General features: G+C 37.0%; 1 protein-coding gene across 9 annotated transcripts in view; it reads left to right on the top strand.

The window, feature by feature from the left end:
• The window catches only part of NEB (nebulin), a 234,736-nt gene that overhangs the window by 94,922 nt on the left and 126,165 nt on the right, over window positions 1–13,649 (top strand). For all 9 annotated transcript variants that reach the window (XM_087435203.1, XM_087435204.1, XM_087435201.1 and 6 more), the window contains 9 exons: window positions 3,147–3,254; window positions 4,686–4,997; window positions 6,248–6,451; window positions 6,915–7,019; window positions 7,959–8,066; window positions 9,396–9,707; window positions 11,709–11,912; window positions 13,195–13,299; window positions 13,443–13,550. In XM_087435203.1, coding sequence (XP_087291329.1) covers window positions 3,147–3,254; window positions 4,686–4,997; window positions 6,248–6,451; window positions 6,915–7,019; window positions 7,959–8,066; window positions 9,396–9,707; window positions 11,709–11,912; window positions 13,195–13,299; window positions 13,443–13,550 — 1,566 coding nt within the window. The remainder of the gene's footprint in view (window positions 1–3,146; window positions 3,255–4,685; window positions 4,998–6,247; window positions 6,452–6,914; window positions 7,020–7,958; window positions 8,067–9,395; window positions 9,708–11,708; window positions 11,913–13,194; window positions 13,300–13,442; window positions 13,551–13,649) is intronic.

Below are 13,649 nucleotides of genomic sequence, written 5' to 3'. Positions count from 1 at the left end.
GCTTTTAAGCCTCTCCCTTTTGTTAAAATTAGGTCAGATGTGGTAGGTTTTTTTCCTCCAGACTGCTGTGAGGAAATTGAGCTACCTTTTATTTCTATAAATTTCAGCTGGATTTACCTTCTTTAAAATTGCACGATGACCTTAATTCCCTAAGGACTGTCTTCTGAAGATTAGATTTCAGAAGGGCCCACTTGAATTTCTTCTCAACCCATTACCATTGGTACCTTCATTCCATATTTAGTTCAATAAACGTAAACAAAACAAAGCAACCACATCTTTTTTTTCTCTTAAATTCTCATTTACTGTTCTAGTTCTCTTGGATAAGTAACTTAGCATTCTCTTTTCAACCCTGCATCTTTTGCAAATGTTGGAAGAATGAAAGAAATCTATTTGTTTGACCTGAAGCCATGAGATGATTCAAGCACATTTTTTCCCACTTATACATAAAGACAAATTTGAGCGTTTATTCTTCAAAGGAAAAATATCATAGATGAAGTATTTGACTCTCCAGTTACAAAATAAACATTTCTACAAATTTTTTTTTTTTTTTTGAGGAGGATCAGCCCTGAGCTAACATTTGCCAATCCTCCTCTTTTTGCTGAGGAAGACTGGCCCTGGGCTGACATCCATGCCCATCTTCCTCTACTTTATATGGGACACAACCACAGCATGGCCTGACAAGCGGTGCATTTGTGCGCGCCCGGGATCTGAACCCGGGCTGCCAGCAGTGGAACACGCGCCCTTAACCCCTACGCCACAGGGCTGGCCCCTAGAAATTTTTAAGAACAAATGCCCTTATCTCAAATGTATCAAATTTATTCTTATTTTTACTTTAGCTTTTCCTTGTGAAATTTCATCTTGAAAAGAATGTAAATTGCCACATATCAATAATCTAATAAATCTAATCTAATCTAATTAAAAACATACAATAATGTCCCTCTAGGACCCTTAAGTCACTTAAAAATTAAGTGCCTCTGCATCATATTTAAAATCCAGATATTATTCCAATATTCTTAATTCAATCTAATTTGAGAATGGGGCATAATGATGAAGCAATTAGTTTTCATTATTTCTGCCACACTTTTTAAGGATTTTCCTTACATTTAAGATTTTGTCTTTACACAGCCTCAACAATGAAAAATACACGGAACAACATAAAGTAGAAAGAAAGATAAAGCCCTAAAGAATTGTAGATCATTATTGTTTTTTTCCTTAAAACCATAAGTAATTTCTAAATCCTTTTCCTGTACTCTCTACTGGTATTGGATCTGCTTTCCTGACTCAATAAGTCTCTTAATAGAAGAAAGGGCGAAAACTGAAATTAAAGATTAAATTATTCCATTGTAGACAAATTTAAGGACTATGTCTCTGTTTTGGGGGGAGCTACCTTCAAATCTCAGGTGTCCTCGAGGCTACACAGAGGCTTTCCAGCAGGTATGCCGGCATGTATTGTTTTAAGCAAATTGTTTAGCATAGCTTCAACCTCCGTGGTACTCTTTTCTAAATTATCTGCCTGAGAACCCCCGCCCTCCCGTTTGAGTGTGTTCCACCTCCTCTTTCGTAGTCACTTTTCTTTCCCTTTAAAACAAGAAAAGCACAAATTAAAGGCAATGAAGAGACTAGGCAGCTAAATGCCACTTATGCCCCTGAATTGGATTCTAGATAGAAAAACATTGCTATAAAGCACCTTACTGGAACAATTGGTGAAATTTGAATATTCGCTGTATATTAGGTAATAGTATTGTGTCAATATTAAATTTCCTGAATTTAGTAAATATATTGTGGTTGTGTAAAAATAACTTTATTTTAGGAGATACATGCTCAAGTATTTAGGGGTGAAGGTCGTGATGTCTATAATTTAACTCTTAATTGGTTCTTGTTATTGAAAATAAGAAGAAGAATTAAAAAATAAATATACACACCACACATACACGTATATAATGAGAGAGATAAAGCAAATATGGCAAAAATGTTAATAATTGGGTAGTTTGGTATTCATTGTACTATTATTATAACTTTTCCGTAGGTTTGAAATTTTTCAAAATGAGAAAAATATACATTTTTAAATATTAAAACATACATTAAAATATTTAACTGTGTGATTATATAAAGATTTTATTTTTAAAAAGAGGAAAAAAGAGTCATACCTGTACCAACAGTTAACGTGATACATAACCAAGAGTATTAAAAAAAAAGAAACTCTGCCAATTTAATCCTATAAATCACAAAAATATTGAGGTCCAATAAATGTTTACTTTTTATGTTTAAAAATTATTTATCAAAATGTATATTTTATTTATCTTATTTTTATTATTTGAATATCAATATTAGCAATTATTTAAAAATTTATTTTGTTTTAACAGTGTATAGAATTGGTCAAAATTCTTGTAAGTGTCTCAGAAGCAAAAAAAGCTGGAGACTTCTGGTATAGATGATTTGTTTAATGCCGTGGTTCTCAAACTGTGTTCCCGTGGAACGCCTGTGTTCCACCTTCTGTGTGCATCTGTCCTGCCATGGAAACTGAACAGTGGGTGTTTTACCAATTCACAGAAAAAATTAACAAATAAAATTTTATCAATTTTGTGTTTTTGACCCATAAATCTTTGATACCTGCTATCCCCCTGTCTGCTAGCAATTTCAAGCAACTGACAAAATGAATAAATAGGGAGCAAATCGATATGAACAAAGATACTCAGAAACAGTGGGTTATGCTGAGTTCAGCACTGTTTGATGATAGATACGTGCTCATAGTGGTAGTATTATTATTGCATATTATTATATAATCATATTCTCTGCTAGTAAAATTGTTCCTAATTCAAATTTGGAGTTAAATTAATCAACATTTCTTGGTTGTTTCATGAGAAGAGCAAGTGCTGAATGATTTAGACACATTTGAGAGCTGTTGACTTAATGTCTAAAATCTATACAGATTTATGGAAAGAGAACTTGTAGTGTTAAAATCTGCTGAATGTAAAATTTCAATTTAAGTAAATAGCTTGGATAAAAAGAGAGATTTTTTGTTTGTTTTATTTAAGGCTGAACATACTAGGGCAATTCTGTATCCACAAGTAGTCTTCCTTTAACAAAAATACATTTTTAGAGTGAAAATGAGTACTATATCTGAAAGCTACCACTTCTTTCCTCAGAGCCTCTATCGCCAGGCCATGGAAGAAGCCAAGAAAGAAGGCTATGACTTGAGAAGCGACGCCATTCCCATTGTGGCTGCCAAGGCCTCCCGGGACATTGCCAGTGATGTAAGAGCTGATCAAGTCCTTACATTTGTTAGCAGGCCAGCCCACTGTATAGGGAATCACATTACCGGAATACAGCTGGAAGTCTCTTCAGGCATCATCTGTCTTAACTGCCTTCATTGTCTAGGCAAATAAATTGAGGCTTTGAGAAAAAGGTAACCTGTCCAGGATCACAGGCATCAATAGAGACAAAGCCTGGACTAGAATGTGGTTTCTTTGACTCTTGGCTTTTGGTTTTTGCTTAATAAGACTGAGTGCCTTGATTAAAGTTAGATGGACATACGTTGAGGACAAAACTTTACGAGCTCTCCTTAGGACACATTCAAGGCAAAGATGTCAGGAAAGAAGCAGGCTTTAACTGAATTCTCCCTTATGGCTTGAAGAAGGACATAGGAGAGCAAAAAAGCTATACGGTAGTCCCCCTTTATCCATGGTTTTGCTTTCCGTGGTTTTAGTTACCAACAGTCCAAAAATACAGTACAATAAGATATTTTGAGAGAGAGAGAGAGAGAGAGACCACATAACTTTTATTACAGTATGTTGTTGTAATTGTTCTATTTTGTTATTATTGTTATTAATCTCTTACTCTGCCTAATTTATAAATTAAACTTTATCATAGATATGTATGTATAGGAAAAAACATAGTCTATATAGGGTTCGGTACTATCCACAGTTTCAGACATCCACGGAGGGTCTTGGAACGTATCCCCTCTGGATAGGAGGGACTACTGTAAGTCTCCTCTCTGAGGGGTCCACAAAATCAATTTTCCTTTATCCTAAAAATGAAGATGTCAGATTTCTGGACAACTTAAATATTAATCCAAGAGTAGCAAAACTGTCCGTTTTTGAGGTTTTTCTTTTTCTTTTTCCTCTGATAAACACATAGCATAAAATTTACTGTCTTAACCATTTTCAAGTGTATAGTTCAGTAGCGTTCCAGGACTTTTTCATCTTGCAAAACTGAAACTCTGTGCCCATCAAACAACAAAAATTGCCCATTTTGAAACTACTCCTCCCAGATTATTTGTGCAGAGGAAATTATTTCTCAGAATACCCTAGGGAAAAAAATTAAGAACCATGTAAACATCTCAGGTGGGTCCACCCACAAGACTGACTTCTGAGACACTGTTTATCACTGTAACTGAGCTCACCCTTTCAATGAACATACTAGGGAACATATGCTTTTAAATCACTTTTTATCAACATGTAATTTTCCAGCATAATATAAAGGAATCACTGTGAAGTTATTCTGAGGAAGTGTGCAAATGAGCACAACATCCTCTTCTTTGGGTGTAAGCTTGCTCCAATGTGTAGCATCATGTGATGAAACTCCTCTGGTGTCTTAAAGATTTCACAGAAAGGCATCACCTCAGAAAGAAAAACAGGGCATAGCCCTTGATGCTTCCTCCTTATTTACTGGTCTCTCTCTTTCAGTACAAATACAAAGAAGCTTATCGTAAGCAGTTGGGTCACCACATTGGCGCCCGGGCAATACATGATGACCCCAAGATGATGTGGTCCCTCCACATTGCCAAAGTGCAGAGTGACCGTGAGTACAAGAAAGACTTTGAGAAATACAAGACAAGGTACAGCAGCCCAGTCGACATGCTTGGCATCGTTTTGGCCAAGAAATGTCAGACCTTGGTCAGCGACGTGGACTATAAACATCCTCTGCATGAGTGGACCTGCCTGCCAGACCAGAATGACGTCATCCATGCTCGGAAAGCTTATGACCTCCAGAGTGATGTGAGTATCATTGACGTTGGTTCTGCATGTTAAAAGCAGATCTGAAACATGTCCGTAGGTTCTGACTGGTGCCAAAGGATGGAAATTTGTATATTTTAAACAGTATACAATTAAATGTTTGAAAAGAGTTTTCCATTGGAAGCACTACAATTCATTTCCAATTTTTATTGGAAGAAGTATGTGAAAGAAGTAAAGTATATACCATCAATTATATACAGGTATATTTCTTCCTGGTGATTTGGGCTTCCTTTGTCTGAGTTAGGTAAAACTTAGTCTTCAGAAATATATAGCTACAAGTTTTTGGCTTAAGAGGTGGAAATTTTTGTGTGTGTCAGTGGAGGATAGTGTGGAGAGAGTGGGAACAGAAGTATTTATGCTAAGTTATTTGAATAAACATTCATATTTTATACCTAATGACAGGAAAATGCTAAGACATTCTTGTCTTTTTCAAAACCAATCGTCTAATTCTTATTAACAGTTAGCATATCCTATTGAGAGTAAAATAAAATGAATAGTTAGGGAAATATCTAATATATTTTCTTTACAACGCCACATTACACACTTGATATTTTGTGATTTTGAAGATGGAAACAAAGGCAAGAGTTTTTTAAAAGTTCTCATCACAAGAAAAAAAAAGTGTAACTATGTGTGGTGATGGATGTTAACTAGACTTATCATGGTGACCATTTTGCAATATATACGTATATTGAATCATTATGTTGTATACCTGAAACTAATATAATGTTATATGTCAATTATATCTCAATTTAAAAATGCAAATAAAGAATGTGATTTGCAAAACTTAACTTTACTCTATGTTGAAACTCACCACTATAGTTGAATTTCACCTCTTTCCCCGCTCCCCCAGAAAAAGGCAAGAGTTTTTGTGACTGCAACACTCACACGGCATTGGTCTTAATGTGTGGTCTTATTGAGCGCTATTAGAGCACATTTTCCAAGGCGAAGGAAGCTCTGCTCTTGTGTGAAAATCTTGTAATACCGTCAAGGGTAGGACTGTGTCTTTTACTTTTAAAAAAATCTCTCATCCCTCTTGGTACAATCCTCTGTACCAAAAAATGCTCAGGAAAAAAATATGCTCAGGATTCAATAAGCTTGTGAATGAGTGATCGACTGTGCTGGGACCTTTGTCTGTACATCAACACTTTTGCATTTCTCTAGCATGAGCCACTTGGTGACTATGAATCTGAAACACTATTTAATAAATGTGTTTCTTATCTGTTGATTTGCAGAATTTGTATAAGTCAGACCTTGAATGGTTGAAAGGCATTGGCTGGGTTCCACTTGGCTCCTTGGAAGTTGTTAAAGCCAAGAGGGCCACAGAGATCCTGAGTGATAACATCTACCGTCAGCGTCCGGACACACTGAAATTTACCAGCATACCTGACTCTCTGGAGCAGGTGCTGGCAAAGAACAACGCTATCAACATGAATAAGGTGGGTTCAGTCCTCACTGTTAGATATAGGAATTCGCCACAGAACGAGGTAAAAATTCTCACATATTAATACATTTTAAAGATTCCTATAGGATTTATGATACCTTTCAAAATGATTTTTCCATTATAATACCATAGTCACTTAGTAATACTTCAAAATATTAAACTGATATTAAAAATACTATGTGCTGTAATTATTTCATAAGTACAGATTTAAATACTGCAACCTAATTATACTTTTCAGAACCATTAAATAATTTTAATAAGAAACAGTAAAAACTCTGAGTCTGTAAAAAATGATGAGCTAAAAACTCTTTGAAATTTGTCTACCTGTAAGGTAGGAATTTATACAACTTCAATCATTTTATTTCTACTTTGGATAGAGGAGAGGTGACTGGCACATAATCAAAAGAAAAGTGTCTGTGAACTCCAAACTAATTTTTCTCGTCATTTTTTTCCCGTAGCGTTTGTATACTGAAGCCTGGGACAACGATAAGAAAACAATCCACGTCATGCCTGACACACCAGAAATCATGCTAGCCAAACTCAACCGAATAAACTACAGTGATGTGAGTAAACTATTGATCTTATAATGAACAGAAAGACAAAAATGAACTATTATAACTGTTTCCTTAATGAAATGTTTTGACTAATTTATTATATGTACTCTAAACTAACATTGTCAGTAGAAGAGATAGTTCTCCATTGATTCAATTTTGGGCTATGTGGTATGTCCACAAAGTAGGCCAGCCTTTTAGCAACAGGATATCAGGGAATGGAATGTTTATGGAGAAATATCCCAATAGGAATTATACTCCTAAAGCCTTCCCCTGCGGGTCAATGTGGGTACCAAATCATTATTTTATTCAACAACTATTTAGCAGGTAGGCACTGGGTTGGAACTCAGCGAGTTATCACGTCCTGTATTATTTTACTGCTTCATTAACGTTCTGGTTACCATTTAATGTTATTTGCAAGCATTTTTCTAGGCATCTCTTTCAGAACCACGTTTTCATTAGGGCGATGATTCTGAAACCCTACTGTACAGATTGATCATGGTCTGTGATGATAGTCCACATCAAAATGAGAAAAAATAAGGACAATGTACTCACTAAGTTTTTAATAAATCCAAATATATTCCATTTTAAAATACTGCCTTTATTCTTTCTCCTTCTTTAGTATTAAGATGGCCTTTCTTTTATATTATGATGGTGATAGTAAATAATTGTTTTATTACATGTGCTTTTTTGGCAAAACAAAGTTTTGGCAGTCACATGCTAATATCCCCCAAAATTTTTTGAAATTTACTGATCAACAAAATCCCAAAGTTTAGAACATGCGCCTTAAAATCCTTGAGCACCTATGAAGCAAAGTTTTGTGCAAGCCCACCCTAATACTTGACTTTGTGGATTTCTTTCTGTGGTTTAAGTGAGGACAGAGAAAATTTAATAATAAACAACTTCATTTTTTATGAAAGGAGTAATGATTAATCACTCTCTTTTCTACAGAAACTCTATAAACTTGCTTTGGAAGAGTCCAAGAAGGAAGGCTATGACTTGCGTTTGGATGCCATTCCAATCCAGGCAGCCAAGGCTTCAAGAGATATTGCTAGCGATGTAAGCTGATGTTTTTGGAAGAGGCGTTTATTAAAGATGTTCACAAATGGCAGCTTTTATAGTTTTTCTTGCCAGAATTTTGATTGTCTTTACAAGTCTTAATTTCATTTATTGATTCCCCTACGTGCCAAATTGCAAATGAAAACAAAGAAAAGTACAAGATGCTATATCCACTATACCTGTTCCTCAAAGACAGAATATTCTTAAAAAATAAGTGTTTTATGGACAACAAAAATGGGTTCATATTTTTGAGCCTCAGAAATTGAGCAGCGGTGGACCCAGATGTTTGTAAAAAAAAACATTGATGGCACGTGTAAATCAGCCAGTATAAATGCAAACTCTTTCCCACTACTTCTATGTGTTTACTCCGGCATTAAAGGAAGACTAGATGATGGATGTGTTTTAGACTTTTGTTTCATTCTTTGTAACTTTTAGTAGGATTCTCCTTCCAAGATGTCCCTAACTGGGTATAAGAACAAATTGAGAAGTAAGAGAAGCTTTTTCTCAGCACCCACTTGTCTCTTCTCTCTAGTCCTTCTCTTCTTATCAGAAACAGCCACTGAGAGTGACCAATGCCCTCATTCTGTACCAGGGCTCCTTAGGACCCAAATCCAGACTTCCCTTCTTCTGGAAGGATCCCATGCCTTAGACTGATGCTTCATTCCTTCTATTACCAAAACTTTTTCTGGCTATTAAGTTGGAGAAGCCCACACTATGATCATCTCATGGTAAAATGGGCCATAACATGTTATCTTTGAATTTTAAAAGTAGATAGAGTGTTAACCCAAGGCATGACTCTCTCATGGTGGAAGTTCAATGACATTGATAGGCTAATAAGGGAAATATTTCCTGGTGAAACTATCTAAATGTAGCCCATATCCTGGACCAGGAAATTCACTCGAAGTTCTAATTATAAGGGATATATTCTAAAATATTCTTAATATCAACACATTTTTAGAAAAAAATAGCCACATCTTTAAATTAGGTAAATGTTCTTTTAGTTTGTACAAGATGTTTTATCTTTATTTGTTAAGCAATCAAATGTAAACCAGGTAGTATAATTTAGTAGAAGGTAAAAAATATTAGGAGCCAGAAGCTCTCCATTCTAGTCTCAGCTTGCCACCTACTTCTAATGTGACCTTGAACAAATCACTTAACCCCTCTAGACTTCAGGTTTCTATTTTATAAAATGGGGTTGATAATATTAACCTTTCTCCCTCACACTAGTGGTGGGGAAAATCAAAAGAAATAATGTGTGTATAAAACTATGAAATGTGATATAAATGAGATATTCTTATCATTAGACTCATATCCCTTTTCTTTTTTCAGTACAAGTACAAGGAAGGCTACCGCAAACAGGTTGGCCACCACATTGGGGCCCGAAACGTTAAGGATGACCCCAAGATGATGTGGTCCATGCACGTGGCCAAGATCCAGAGTGACAGGGAGTACAAGAAGGACTTTGAGAAGTGGAAGACCAAGTTCAGCAGCCCCGTGGACATGCTGGGGGTGGTGCTGGCCAAGAAGTGCCAGATCCTTGTAAGCGACATAGACTACAAGCATCCTCTACATGAATGGACCTGTCTCCCCGATCAGAATGACATCATTCATGCTCGGAAGGCCTATGACCTTCAGAGTGATGTAAGTGGGTCTAATATTCTTTAACATATGTTTAAAAGGTTTTAAGAAGGGGTTCTAACTTTTTTTATGCTGTGGAATCTTTTGGCAGTCTGATGAAACCTATAGACAACTTCTCAGGACAATGTCATGAAATACATAAAATGAAGTATATGTATATATTGGTTTCAAAAGAAATTGATCACATCAAAATACGGTTATCAAAATATTAAACTAAATCTGTGATGTAGTAATATATATACTTTTTATTAACACATTAAATAAAAATATCTAACAGTGGGTGTAATAACTAGTTTAATTTCAAAGAAGTGATGGGTGTAAGTATTTTAAGATGTTTGCAACAACTCTAATGGGATATGAAACATTTGTGATTTCTCTTGCTAACAAAGCCCCATGTAATGGTAATGCTACTATGATCTGTTGCCTATACTTATAAGTGAAAGAAATGCTATATTTCAGTTAAAAGTTAATGAAAATAAAGATATTATGTTTTTTCTATCCAAGTTCATTGATGCCAGGTTAAGATTTTCTGGCTTAATGCAACCTAATTTTCCAAATGCATTGATTGTATTATCATTTTTCTAACTACTTAACTTATAGGAAATATCTTATAACTTGTGAAAGGAAGTTTAAGAATGAATTGTACAGGGGCCACCCCAGTGGCGCAGCGGTTAAGCGCACACATTCCACTGCAGCGGCCCGGGATTCGCAAGTTCGGATCCCCGGTGCACACCAATGCACCACTTGTCGAGCCATGCTGTGGTGGCATCCCATATAAAGTGGAGGAAGATGGGCACAGATGTTAGCCCAGGGCCAATCTTCCTCAGCAAAAAGAGGAGGATTGGCATGGATGTTAGCTCAGGGCTGAGCTTCCTCAAAAAAAAAAAAAAGAATGAATTGTACATATTGAGACAATTTTTCTAAGAAGCTGAAAACAAGAGCTTTCTAGGAATATGTTAGGTCCTTTTGTTGTCAACTAGTAGATTATTCTTGGGATTCACATTCTACCGCATTGGTATAGAAGCTTCTTGTTTTTTGATCAGTCTCTGACAAGTAGTCACTTTTGAAAGAATGATAAACGTAGTGACACTATAAAAAAGAGTTTCTGAAAAAGCCATAAACACAAAAAGAATTATTACCTTTGCTTATGAGAAAAATTCTCCTTCAGCCAATTATTTTAATTCAAAGAAGAAAAATGAAAGAAAGATAAAGTATATAAAATAACACAAGAGAGGGGACTGAGGATAAGACAAATAAGAGGAAAAATATATGTACTCTTTGGCTTAGAAGCACATATATAGAATCATATGAAAAAAGATGCCCTTTTTGTTGTCCCCAGAAAACACGTTAATTCAACATGTGGTCAGCCAGTAGTGTTCATCCTTTCTTTTTTTTTTAACAGAAATTGCATTTTATAATTTTATTTATTTATTTATTTATTTTCCCCCCAAAGCCCCAGTAGATAGTTGTATGTCATAGTTGCACATCCTTCTAGTAGCTGTATGTGGGATGCGGCCTCAGCATGGCCGGAGAAGCGGTGTGACGGTGCGCGCCCGGGATCCGAACCCGGGCCGCCAGCAGTGGAGCGCGCACACTTAACCGCTAAGCCACGGGGCCGGCCCCATCCTTTCTTTATGTTACACGACCGGTTGTGAAGGCCATTGCCCTATGAGATAGGAACAAACCGTATTCTAACAGAGTATTATTCCCACACAAGGCGGTATAGGCATCAGAGAACAAACACTTTGTATCAGGAGGCAGGCAGTAATTCTCTTAAAATGGTTTTGTATCAGTGAAATCACATATTACTAGAGAGAGTTCTTTAGAACAGCAAACTTTGGCTACCTTCAGGGACAAAGCGTTTGACTAGCCACACTATACCCAAGTAAGGCAATCCTGTGGGTTTTCCCAGAAATTATACATCATCTGTATATGCTAAATCAGGATCAGACACCAGGCTGTCTATGTAATTTCTGCAAATATTTGACATTATTTCATTTTCAGGCTATTTACAAGGCTGATCTTGAATGGCTGAGAGGCATTGGCTGGGTGCCGATTGGCTCTGTAGAGGTCGAGAAGGTGAAGAAAGCTGGAGAAATCCTGAGTGAGAAGAAGTACCGCCAGCCTGTAGACCAGCTCAAATTCACATGCATTACAGACACCCCAGAGATTGTCCTGGCAAAGAGCAATGCCCTGACGATGAGCAAGGTGAGTCTCCAGCTGTTTCCAGTTGCCTGAGTCTTACTTTCCACAGACTTGGCTCATAAAGTGAGAAATGCCACTCTAAGCATTTCCAGGGAAAGGAGATGTAACGGGCCTGATTCTCATGTAGGTCTTCAATAGGGCATCCGCTTGAGTTCTAGTTGGACCTCCATGCTCTTTTCAACATGGTGTCCCCTAATTCTCTGTGTGCATGAGGATATAGCTTGGGATAACTTCTCTGGAGTAATGCACACACTCTTCTGAGCAGTGACCTGGAGACATCCACAAAGACATTGCTTTTCCCTGCACATTCCCCTAGGTGGAGCACACTCAAGCCATTGGCCTCTCTTTATCCATCCTTAAGAAATATACAGCCGTTTAGCCTTTCGTTCTGCAATCTGGGAAACCCAGTGTTCAGAGCAGTGCCAGTGCACAACTCAAATTAGTTGCTTGGTTCGCTCTTCCGCCTTAGGTGGTGGAAATCCACTTTGGAAAGTGAGCTGCTATTGTTGCTTTTGCTTTCATTACACAAAATAGATGATCACTTCTTTTCTCCAGAGTTCTACAATCTGTTTACTGATCCTGGGCTAATTCTTTATCCAATGGGTAGGCCCTTAATATGCACATTTTAGATTGAGTTGAACTCATCTGAATTCTCCCACGCCTGCCTGGATGTCTTCCAAACATTCAGGTAGTGAGACTGAGTGCTCAGTGCAGGATATGAAATTAGCTCTTAGTAGCAAAGTCCAGAGCTTGGGGTATTAAAACTCCAGAAATTCTATTTTATACCACGCCCATCAACAGCAACCACGGTGATCCTTAACAATAGGAAACACCATAAAATTCATTGAGTGCCTACTATGACTCAGGCATTTTGCTTATGTTATAGTTAATCTTCGAAAAACACACAATTAAAAAAATATGATTATCCCCCTCTTAGAAATGAGGAAAGTGAGGCCTTATGTACTTTTCTCAAGATCACACAGCACGGACCTGGTGGAGTTCTATAGCCAAGCTCCATCCTTGGAGGTCCTATAAGTAAGCTTGAGATTCACTGGAGGAAAAGAATTAATAATTGAGACCATTATATTGGTTCATATTAGCTATAAAACTATCATACAGCTGTTTAAATACTGCCATGCTTCCCTCCTCCCACTGCCCTTTCGCTTGCCTCACCACCAAATAGCCTTAAAAAGGCTTTTTTTTTTTAACAGTTAAATGTGTTAAATTTGGTAATAACTCAAATGTGTTGGTTTAACAAAGGGTTTTATCTCATCTCCCCCCATAGCATTTATATACGGAAGCTTGGGATGCTGACAAAACCTCTATCCATGTGATGCCAGACACTCCAGAAATCCTACTGGCCAAGAGTAATTCTGCCAATGTCAGCCAAGTAAGAGATTTCCTGATTGTCATTTAAGCCTTTCTAGGACTAATTAAGATATCTTTTCAGCCTTACCACTTTCCTGTCTGGGATAGGTCTGTTAACTTTCTAAAACACTTTTATTTTTCTGTTGTGTATTATTCTCCTTCTAGAAACTTTACACCAAGGGATGGGATGAATCAAAGATGAAGGACTATGATCTAAGAGCTGATGCTATTTCCATCAAAAGTGCCAAGGCCTCGAGGGACATCGCCAGTGACGTAAGTATCTTCTGTCTAACCCCCTTGGGTCTCACGTTGCAGAACAACCATAGCGCTGCTGGTGGGCCACACTTGGTAATTGCTTCTACATGTGTTCCC

The sequence above is a fragment of the Ceratotherium simum genome, chromosome 9 (genome assembly GCF_057802395.1).
Source record: "Ceratotherium simum simum isolate JZ-2026a chromosome 9, ASM5780239v1, whole genome shotgun sequence".
NCBI lineage: Eukaryota > Metazoa > Chordata > Mammalia > Perissodactyla > Rhinocerotidae > Ceratotherium > Ceratotherium simum.
The sequence above is the reverse complement of the archived record's forward strand: the minus strand, read 5'-3'. Positions and strand labels throughout refer to the sequence as shown.